Source organism: Diadema setosum, chromosome 3, assembly GCF_964275005.1.
Source record: "Diadema setosum chromosome 3, eeDiaSeto1, whole genome shotgun sequence".
NCBI lineage: Eukaryota > Metazoa > Echinodermata > Echinoidea > Diadematoida > Diadematidae > Diadema > Diadema setosum.
In genome coordinates, this window is record NC_092687.1 from 11716895 (window position 1) to 11728975 (window position 12081).

Below are 12081 nucleotides of genomic sequence, written 5' to 3' on the forward strand. Positions count from 1 at the left end.
CTTGTGTGTATGTGTGAAACGGTAGGAAGAGGAGGCATTTTCGCTGTACAAGAGGGCGCTAGAGTACCAGAGGAGCGGCCAGGTGGACAAGGCAGGGGAGACGTACCGCGATCTGCTGCAGACGCGATTTCTCGCCAAGGTATGATGCGTGGTCATCTCGCAGTCTCAAAATTTGTGTGTGTGTGTGTATGTCATTTACTTCACCATTCACATTAAAGACATCAAATATTTGTGCATCTACCGTGTATGTTATATGATAATCTCGTCAAATAAACAATTCTCGGTATTACCAATACCTAGGTGCCGTGCGCAGAGCAGCGTTTTAGATACATTGTGGGATAGCTCGGGGGACAATCTTTCCCCCGGTTTTGGCTGCATATGTGCGCTCAGGTCATGTTCTGTCTTTTTCCAGGGGTATTTTTTGTTGAAGATTTCTTCACTTTCCATCTTGTGACCAGCACATTGAAGCCTTGCAGTAGTGAACCATAACTCTAGTGATAACAAATCCGTAAAATTTAGAAACTTTCTAAACAATTTTAAAGCTGAATTATAGCCAAGAAAAAAGGAGAAACATCGGAAAAGCAGACAAATAACTCCACTGAATCGCATGGGAACTGCGATGCTCTTTTAGACAACCAGAAGTGACAAGGGCACCGAGGAATCCCACAATGCATCTGTGACAGGGCTCTTCAATGTTTGCAGAAGTTTTCTGTGCAGATACTGAGAATTGCCAAGACTCTCTGTATTTGAATGATTGTTTGACTGCTGTTCTTATTTTGCTTTTGTTTGACCAAAGGTCAAGGCGCCAGAGGGGGACCGGCGCGGGGTGACCAGCACCGCCATTACGCTCAAATACTCCACCTACAAGAACGTCGGCAACCTGGCATCGGACAGGGGCGACCTGAACACAGCCATGGAGAACTACCTGGAGGTAAGCCATGGTATAACCAAGGCTTGATATTAGCAGTGGCCCGGGACCACTGAAAATTGATGTCGGGCCACCAAATTTTCAAGGAAGTTTTCTTGTGGTGGACCAACCAGGCAACTGTATTGTAAATTTGAAATGGATTATTATAGTTCTTTCTTTTTTTTTATTTTGGGCCACCAAAATGTCAAATTTAAAGATTTTAATGGCCCGAATGGGCCACCAGAGAAGAAATGGAAGTGTCAACCCCCTGTATAGCCCATATATTCTGGAGTCAGAAATTGTTTAGTTGAGAATCTGCCTTTTTTCTTTTTCTTTTTTCTTTGTCCTGGTTACGGACTGCCCCTCAAAGGAATAACTCAAACTTGTGGAATCCATTTCACATTGCATAGTTTATCTTTGTGTTGTACATATGTATATGACTGCGTAAATGCACACAAATACAGTGGTAGATTAGGAAAGTTTTATTACATTATGCAATGTCATGGTTAGATATCAGCTCCTTTCGTAGTTGAATGTTCACAGTTTTTCAAGTGGTTGAGCGTGAAACAGCTTGAATGCTGACCAAGCATTACCAGCTGTGTGATTCTGTGCTAATTTTTTTCAGTAGGACTGGTGTGTTTTACTACGGGTTCATGAATAATGACAACATTTGCAGTGCTCAAAATGACCTTGACTTGAGCTGAAGCCCTCAAATTAAGCTTCCTTTGTTCATGATTTGCCAGTGCTGACAGCATCTTGGGGTCTTTGAACTACACTAGGCTTCGACTAGCTGGGTACCAGAGATTGCAGGCTCATTGTTGTGGTCTGTTTTTGTGGTTCCCCCATTCCTTTATCATGGCTCCAGGCGGTGACTCTGGACGGCACTGACGTGACACTGTGGTACAAGATTGGCAGCGCCGCGGTGAAGCTGTACCAGCTGGCACTAGCCCGGGTGGCCTTTGAGCAGGGTCTCCGCTGCTCCAAACACCACTGGCCCTGCCTGGACAACCTCTGTACCATCCTCTACGCCATCAATGACTATGTCAGTAAGTTTTCTCAAAGGCATGCTTTTCCTTTTACACAATTCATTTCTGCTCAGGTTTTCAGGAATTCATTTGTAATATGTGACCCGCTACAACAAAAGGATCCTAAAGTCGCTGACGGGTGAGCCGAGAAAATCGAGTTTGAAGTCAGATCACCAAAATCTGTCAAAACATTTGGATTTCTGTTTGAACATAATCTTGTAGTCTAATGTATCTTCTATCATCTGCCGAAATTTCGAAGCTAAATGATCAAAGGAAAGGCCTGAAAATAGCATTTTCTGGGCCATGCTCGGCTCACCCGTCAGCGACTTAAGGATCCTTTTGTTGTAGCAGGTCACATATTCTTGACATTGAGTATACACAGCTATAGTTAATCAAACCCATATTACATAATGTATTCAAATACGATGAAAAGTAGTAACAATGATTATGATAAGTGTGCACATAACCTCTTTGATATGTTAACAACCATGTTAGTCCAAGTTATACTTGTCAGATAACATTCAATATTATACCATAGATTTTTCAAACAATCCAGACAGATTGCTATCAGCGAATGAAAGTAGTTTGGATGACATCCCACGTGGGTTCATATACAGTAACTTTCAGTGCAGCCAAGTTTTGGCAGAATGAATTTGAATTCCAGTCAGACAGTTTTGTTCCTATGCCTAATAAATGCTTTTGGGGCATAAAGACCATTTGTGGATGACAGACTTCATCTGCAAATGCAAAACCACTCCGGCTCCCAGAAACAACAGGATTCTATAGAGGATTACTCAGATGTGTGCTGTCTAATTTGGTATTACACTGTTTTAGCCTGTTATATGCGCAGGCACTTATCTACATGCCAGGCTTTTTCATTTTAGTAATCCATCAAAACTTCAGCTAGGTATGAAGTTTAGGAAGCCCACTCAGGTGTAGCAATGTGTCTAAGTCCAACATAAAGGCTGTGATGACTCAATGGGGATTAGTAAGATTAGGCAATCTCTATATGATGCACCACGCGTTACCCCGGGGTACCGTAGTACCCCGGGTTACCGCGTTGTGTAGCGCCACCTCACGTCCATTCGAGAACAGTCAGAGAAAAATGCATGCACTGTGTGCGTGTACATAGTCCTTCCCATGCCACTGCATGTTATACTATGCGTGCATGAAAGCTGCGATACCACTAGCGTGTGCTTTAGTGTAGTGCAGTGCAGTGGCTAGCGCGCGCTAGCTCCAGCACCAAAATAATTTCCTCTTTTTGGCACCCAGGGTACAACCTTTTTAAAAAAAATAAATAATTCAACAAAATGGCTGATTTTTATTTGGTACCCCGGGATACCATTTATGTCATCATATATTGATGATGAGTTTCTAGACACCTTTGCCAGTCAGAGGGAAAGCACTCATGTGTGCCATACAGATTGGCGACAAAGAACAGTAAGGGTTAACCTGTCTTAGCTCCCTTTTCTTACTCTTCTTTTGTTTTAACCTTCTCACTACCATTCAGCTTGCCTGTATTATATTGCCCAGGCTCTTGAGAGAGACAGGTACTACATGAAAGGTAAGCCCACATAAATGCAACAGCATAATTATTCCAACACAAAGTACATAGGGCAGCAGACTGCTTAAAGGGATCGTATAGTTTTGGTTGAGACCTGATTTTAGATTTCTAACATTTTTTTTTTTTTTTGTTGAGATAATATGAAGCCTCTTATGAAATATGAAAGAGCATGTAATTCCATGAGGAATTCAACGTTTATTTTGATGACAATTGGTTTTGAAATGGCTGAGATATTCAAAACAGAGCAATTCTTATAAAGTGTGGGACCCACACTTTTTTTATGATCGCTTTGTTTTACTTTGTTTTTGGATGTTTCAGTCATTCCAAACCCGCTTTTCATCAAATAAACTTTGAATTCCTCTTAGAATGGTATGCTCTGTACTATTTCATAAGTGTTTCCTTGGTATCTTTGCAAAAAGTTAAAAGCTCAATTCTCATCTCCACCAATAATGTGCCATCCCGTTAAGCTAATTTCTTGCTCCGTTGCACCCTAAATATGTCAAAGAAATCCACACAGAAACCAAATGGAGGATAATTGTCATGAGGATTGTATTTTTGGTGTCAGTTGGTCTTGACTACAATTATTTTTGTTCGTGGTGATGAATTTAAATTTCCCTGTCTCAGTATTAAAGCCAGTTCCCAATTAGTGCATTATTATGCACATTGGTACAAATGACCTTTCTTTTACTTTCCCAGTTGGTTTGTTTGTAGGCTCTTCACTCGATTTCAAAACAGCATAATACATGTAAGCTTGCCTATGTAACAACTCATGGGACTCATATTCAAACGAAGAGTGAACAAATGGCTTGTATGTAGATCAGGTGACTAGAGTGGTGTGTCAATGGACACTTTAGCAGGCATCCATTTCATTGTTTTGTAGTGAATGCATTAAGAACCTTGTCTATTTTTATATTGCCAGTTACAAGGCTTGCTGCTGTTAAGCGATGTGCTGGCAAGTATCATCAATATGGATTCCATGAATAATCATCACATCACGGATGCTTATACCAGTGAATTTAAAAACCAACAAGCCTGATTATACAAATGACCTTTTAGGCTCATGTGCAAAGTGGAATTGTGAACTGGCTCATATCTGAAATTTGTGAACAATAATTGCAACAGTTCCAAATTTCACTGATTACATTTGGCAACGTGGTAGATGTATCTATAAGTCTTGTTTTGTTGAACTTATGCCATATTGTCAAGTAAAGCTCTGTTTAAAGCTGCAAAATGCCAAAATACGTCATCTAATAAGCCTTGTCTTCATAATATTTCCTGTTTTTTGTGTCTACAAAGGTTTAGCACTTCGGGACCAGATTTACTCTGAGCAGCCATGTCTGAGAAGAGATTGCCTGGACCTTTTCAAACATTGGTGAGAATGGCAAATTATGTAGTGCTTAACCCTATAATTCTGTAACGCGAGAAGGCCTCGTCGCGAGGCTTCTTAACTTTATTTGTTCAAGTCTCGCGCAACTTTTCAGACCAAATTTGCAACGTCCGCGCATACTTTGCGAAGCCACGCCCATTTTTGTAACGGAATGTCGCCCCAAAACGGGCACAATTTTGTGATTTTATGTACATTTCCTATGAAAAACACTGCTCTGTCATGAAGGTCATAAAAACCTGATTATTTTTACAATTAATCACTTTCATTTATGAATTTTGTGCTAATTATGGTAGAAAAATGGTCAGTGACAATTTCCAATAAAAAACAAAGAAAAAAACAAAAGTTGAAAAACAAAGAAATACATAAGAAATTCTGAAAACAATAAAATACATAAGAATTGAAATGAGTTTTGGAACTTTTTGTGATGTACAATTGTTGAAGATGCTAAAACAGATACACAGATCAAACATTAGACTCTCAATGCTTGTAATTAGGCTAAAATATGATATTGAGCATAATTTGCATAATTGATTGATTAAAATTAGAAATTAATTGTTTAAAAAAATCTTATGACACAATCTTGAAGATTATGACGTGGGTCTAACGCATGCAAAATTTCATCGCGATCGCACCATGGGGGGGGGGGGGGCGGAATCCATTCCCCTCCCCGGTCTGAGCATAGCCAAAAAAGCCCAGCCCCTCTAGGGTTAAACTTTATCAAACTCTTTAAAAATTCTCACGATCCCATGTTTGGAATGCATGCATTTCAAGTTTGTGATTTGCCAGATCATGACATGCACACCTGTACATTTCTCCATTCACTACTGGTAATCCACGATCTGGGATTCTCGATTCATATTAGACTTGGACTCGCTAGAGATATGGCGTATCCCTGGTAGTCTCTGCTTCATGGCAGCTACATGTAGTTTCCAGACATCCGTACCAATCGCCAAAGAAACCACTCCAGCCTTCGTGCCAATGGGCACTCAAAGCACAATGACGGCAGCCTGAGCTATGAAGTTTACTGTCGGTAGCAATTTTAGCAGGTACATGCAGGGTAGTCTTCAAATAATTCGCACAAGACTTCAAATTCATTGAACATGATCACTACCAAATTATTATTCTTCTTCATCTTATTATTATTATTTAATTTACTAAGCCACAGACGGAAAAAAAAAATTATTTTGTATTGATCTGTAACTCAGTCACAAGATCTGGTCACCATGGAATTTTTTGAAATATACTTTATATTCTCAGGATTTGGACTTATGTTAAAATATAATTATCTCGTAGTCAGTTACCTGTAATGAACAAGTAAGTGCTGTCTTACAAACTTTGAAATCTATAAACGACCATAATTGATATGCTTACTCTCTTTCTTTCCTTTTCCCTCTCTCTATATATCTATCTGTCTCTTCTTTATCTTCTTCTCCCTCTCTATCTCTCTCTCTCTGACACCATATCTCTCTCTCTCCAGTGATGATGCTGTGTTCTACTCAGAAGCTCCCAGGGAGAAGTCAAAGCAGGTGATATGTCACAGATATATAAAATATATTATGAAACATATGAAGTATATGAAAACATGAAATATCTGAAACATCGAAATATATGGAGCATATGAAATATTTGAAGTATGTGAAATATATGAAGTCCAGTATTGAATGTAAGAAAATACAAAGTGTTGAATCATATGGAGCATATGAAATATCTCATAAGTGTATGAAATATATGAAGCATTGAATTATGTGGAGCATACAACATGTCACATCTGGAGTATGATATGAAATGTATGAAGTGTATGTGGTAGAATTACATATTGATATATTCCACATGTTGTATCTGTGTGTGGGCAGGCTTTTATGTGTGGTGTGGAAGGACCATATTGGACACCAATCTCAGTATTTCAACTTGACGTACGTTATAAAGATATATCCTATGGTAGATCTTTTGTCTATGTTTTCTCAGAAATCCTTCTCGAGTAATCATTTTGAAAACCAAGAAGTGAATATATCATTTTTTAGTGTCTGTCATTTCTTTTTGGTGGTTTTGTTCCTTTATTTATTCACCCATATGCATGGATCCTTCTTTTATTCATCATCTAAAATGTTTGCATGGATTTATCAATCTCTGTATGAATTCTATTCGTTCAGTTTCATTGATATCATTTGATCGTTTGTAATGATTTATTTTTTCTTTTAGTGGGTGAGGCAGGATTTCTCATATTTCTAGCCCTCATTTCCTGTTTATGTAAACAGTTCTCTTGGTAGTCTTGATGATATTTTACAGAGAGATAATACACTGGTGATGAGGAAAATCATTTCAACTGATTAAACTCCAACTGTGCAGGTTGTGGAGGAGGCACTGTCATTGAGGAGAGAGAGACAGCGACTGGCGAAAGACCCGCCGCTCCCTCGGATCAAGTTCCTGCAGAAACTCACCGAGTACAAGTAAGCTTTGATCTCATCACTTCCAGAGAATCCAACCCCCAGCATCTCTTTAAAGGGATGGTATAGTATTGGTGGATATTAGGATTGGGCTTTAACGTTTTGCCAGATACCAAGAAACCACTTATGAAATAGTTGAGAGCGTGCCATCCTAGGAGGAATTCAAAGTTTATTTGATGAAAATCGGTTTTGGAATGGCTGAGCCATCCAAACTGTCCCACCTTTTATTAGGATCGCTTTGTTTTGGATATCTCATCCATTTCAAAACCGATTTTCATCAAAGAAACGTTGAATTTTTTTTTTATGCCTCCGCCAACGAAGTGGCCAGAGGCATTATGTTTTCAGGTCGTCCGTCCGTCCCGTTTTGTTTTTGTCTATATCTCAAGAACCGTGTGGTGGTTTTACATCAAACTTGGTATGAGGGTATGTCCTGGGGGAATAATAGTTTGTTTGGATTTTAGGGTCACGGGGTCAAAGGTCAAATGTCACAGGTTATTTTGTGGGAAAAAAAAACAACTTTTGGTACAGTATTTTACATACTATGAGACATGAAAGTTTAACTTGGTGTGAGGGTAGAGTATGACAAGACAAATATTCACTGGTATTTTGGGGTCAAAGGTCAAAGGTCACAAAGGTCCTTATGATATGACAAAAATAAAATATTTTTATAATATTACAGATGTTAGACCCATAAACTTCAGTTTAAAGCCACTGATTAACATTGTGTTTGATCGATTTAAAAAATTCTAAAACTGAACTGCCTGACCAGTCTAATTATGCTCAGATGGATGACAAAACAAACAAGAATGCAAAAATAATGAAAGTAACACATTAACTATGAAGATATCTATGATAATTGCATTTATTCTCGGTCCGAGAATAATTCTAGCACAGTAGTCTGTGAAGGCGATTTCAAAGTGATTATCTTATGAATTTTAGGGTCAAAGGCCAGATGAAAATGGTAACAATTTACTATTCAATACAGAAATTGCACTTTTTCTCCATACCGGTACCTTGATAATTAATGCATAAATGTATGAATGGGTCAAAGTCAAGTTAAAGTCCTTAAATCCCCAAATACATGCTCTCCTATTCATCCAATTAAACCTAGGTCAAGGAAGGTGAACATTCAACACATTTGTGACAAACTTGTCATTTTAATATTTTGCCAATTTTGTGAAAATGTAATCACACATTGTCCACATGTACTATCTAGACCTATTAGGAGAATCATGCATTATGGCGGAGGCATACCATTCGCCATAGCGACGTTTCTAGTTTAATTATGTGCTCTTTCATATTTCACAAGAGGTTTCTCATTATCTCACCCAAACATAGAGGAACCTGAAGTTGGTCTCAACCAAAAGTATATGATCCCTTTAAACAGGAGAGTCTCCCGCCTGGACTCCCATGTAAACTGGAGACTCAGAATCTGCAAACATGCACATGGTATTAAAGGGATGGTGTGGTTCTGGTTGAGATGGGAATTCAGATTTTAACATTTAGGGAGATACAGTGTAATTGGAAACCATTTACACATGAAATGTTTAAGAGCAATACAATTCTAAGAGAAAATAAAAGTTTTACAGATGAAAATGGGGTTAGAAATGCATGAGATATACACTATATAAAAATAATGCAAGACAAATTGATCCTGATAAAAGGTGGGGACTTGTAATTTCTCTTAGAATTGTGTACTAGCGTAAACTTCCGGTTTGTCTCATAATTCTGAGACTGCAGTACATGACCGCTTTTGGAAAACATTCCGTTTTTTCAAAGCTACATGTATGTAACTTTTTATAGATGCATTTATGCCAGAAATGCAGTTCAGGAAAACTGTAGAGAAAATAGAAAGCTATACTATGATTTAAATCTTGCCCACAAAGTTGTGGCTACTTTCATGGCGAATGGCCAGTAGTCAGAACAAATCAGTTTGTGTGTGGATGTGCATTTGAGCAAAATATGCAAAGTTGGCAAGCCGTCGACTGAGTTAGGCATCCAAATGTTGCACACAGAAAAGTTAGTCCTGCTATTACCATGGGTAGTGCTGGTGCATGAGAAGTCATTGGGTATCTGTGGAACGCTGTAAAACCAGAAATTTTGGCATGCATTTTAATTTCACAAATTTCATGGGAGCCAAGATTCGCTAAATTCAATTGCATGTAAAAGTTCTTGTTTCCACTATATGCATTAAATGCTAGTGGCAATTCACACACACACACACACACACACACACACACACACACACACACACACACACACACACACACACACACACAAATCGTGCCACGAGTAAATCTTGCTTTACAGTGCCCTGATTCTGTAAGGGTCTACCAGTGATAAATTCTCTTGCTTTATTCTGATCTTTCTGCAGATGGAAACCACTTGGAGAAAGGCTAGTCGCCCTCTATGATCACATGACTTCTAAAGACCCTCCCATGGTGAGAAACAAGAAAGAAAATAAAACTATACAAAACAAAAACATAGAATGTACAAACATGCAATACCATGCAAAGTGTCTTTAACACCTGTCTTAAAGGGGACCTCCACATGATTTTCATACTTTTACACCTGAACAACTATAAATTAGTGAAACCGAGTACAGAGTTTCTGAATTCATAGTGATTGGGATGAGAAATGAGAATGTTTCCAAAATTTATAACAAATTGCAGTGAACAAGGATGATGACATGGCAGCCTCACCATAAGAATGCATGAGTTGGGGCGCAAGGAAGCAGAACAAAAGAAGAAAGCATGCATAGATTCTTCACAGGTGTCTTGTACTTGTTAAGCAGGGGGTATTGTAATGGAATTACACTGCTACATTTCTGAAGTATGTGAGGCTCTGATGTCATCAACACTGTTCAGTGTAATTTGTTTTTAAGATTTTCATTTTATTGGTTTCTCTGCTCAAGGGCAACAATAAATTACACGAATCTATATATGGAGCTGTTGATTTATGTACTACATGATGTCGAATTATGAAAATCGTCCGGAATGCCCCTTTAATACCAGTAACTCCTAAAAGCGAGAGAGTTTTGAAGAAGGGCAAGTTTTGCTCCTCAGTTTATCAGTCAGTTACTTCTTTTCATTGTATATCACAAATTTACATGATAATTCAGACAATCACTCGAAGCAGTCACTGGTAAATATGAACTGATATATTTGTGGTAAATGTTATGTTTGCTTTAACCCACTGAGGATGGACTGATTTTGCTTTAACACGCATTTCCCATAGACACCTGCCCGAGTATTCTCGGGACTCATCTTCACATGGTTAAAATGCAACAATGCGAGAGATGTTTAATTTGTGAATACATTACAGGGCTGGCAGTGTAGAATGATTTCATTGATGTTACAGTGTTGCTACAAATGAACATTTCGATGGTCATGAATGAGAGTGCATTGTTAGAATCAAAACTGTATGAGAAGGTCACGGAAAGAATTATTGGGGGGAGGACTCATACGAAGTCGACTGTAGTGATATCATTGATGAATTTACCCGCAGTGTCATACATACATGTGTACATGTATAAAGTTGATCTTTTATTTTGTCTTTTTAGCTCCTCTGTCTTTCTCTCTTGCATTTAGGGTTAAAAAGTATTACATTTAGGGTCGATATTACATTTAGGGTTGACATGTATTACATTTAGGGTCGATATTACATTTAGGGTTGACATGTATTACATTTAGGGTTGTCTCCGGCTATTACATTTAGGGTTGTCTCCGGCTATTACATTTAGGGTTAAAATGTATTACATTTAGGGTTGACTCGATTATTACATTTAGCGTTAAAATGTAGTACATTTAGGGTTGTTATTAATTACATTTAGGGTCGATATTACATTTAGCGTTGATATTACATTTAGGGGTGATACACATGTGTACATGTATAAAGTTGATTTTTTACTTTCACTCCCTCCTCTGTCTTTCTCTCTTGGTCACGCTCACTTTCATCTTTCCCCATCCACTGCAGAGCCTCGTTACTATTCTGGATTTAGATGAATACCAAGGCAAGACCCATGGTGAGAGACACATTTTATTGTGTAAACTGAAAAACTTGTGATTACCAAGATTGATTTAGTGGAATTATTCTGAATGGGACTGCACAGATCGCTTCAAGTTGCTCAGGAGGGGTGTAGGGCAATTATCCCGGACCCTTCCCTGGCCCTAATCCTAATCCTAATCCTATTTCTAATCCTGAACCTTATCCTAACCCTAACCCAAACTCCTAACTCAAAACCTAACCCTAAACCTAACCATAATCTTTACTCTAACCTTACCACTTACCAGTACATAGCTGGGGGTGGGGGGTAATTGCCCTTGTGGGGTACTGTATACGCCGAATATTTCACGAGGTTTTTATTTTCGTGAATTTTGCGAGTCAGGTGCTGTTCGCGAAATTAAAGACACGCGAAAATATTGACTCTGATCCCCGATGTGAATGTTACGTACATGTGTACATACACCGTTCAGTACAGGACTCCATGATCGAGAATTTAACCACTCGCGAAATCGTCGGGAATTCCCGATTCGCGAAAATTTAGACTCATGAAATACATGGCGTATACAGTAATTGCCCTGATATGTCTCATCAGGACATGTTGGCTTTTTCCACACAATGTGTAAAAATGTGATTGCAAGCAGTCTGTGATGGGCAACCACATGAAAGACGGTGTCACAGCATAAAGTACAATTAAAGGCATTATTTACCATTTGCAAATGAAACAAAAACCCAGCTTTAGTGCTTCAAAA

At 38.6% G+C, this 12081-nt stretch overlaps 1 protein-coding gene across 1 annotated transcript in view; it reads left to right on the plus strand.

Moving 5' to 3' along the window:
• Positions 1-12081, plus strand: part of LOC140246545 (uncharacterized) — a 69313-nt gene that overhangs the window by 6816 nt on the left and 50416 nt on the right. Inside the window, exons 6-14 of the mRNA XM_072325887.1 lie at positions 26-139; positions 797-931; positions 1773-1953; positions 3443-3496; positions 4793-4868; positions 6361-6409; positions 7230-7330; positions 9702-9768; positions 11303-11351. Coding sequence (XP_072181988.1) covers positions 26-139; positions 797-931; positions 1773-1953; positions 3443-3496; positions 4793-4868; positions 6361-6409; positions 7230-7330; positions 9702-9768; positions 11303-11351 — 826 coding nt within the window. The remainder of the gene's footprint in view (positions 1-25; positions 140-796; positions 932-1772; positions 1954-3442; positions 3497-4792; positions 4869-6360; positions 6410-7229; positions 7331-9701; positions 9769-11302; positions 11352-12081) is intronic.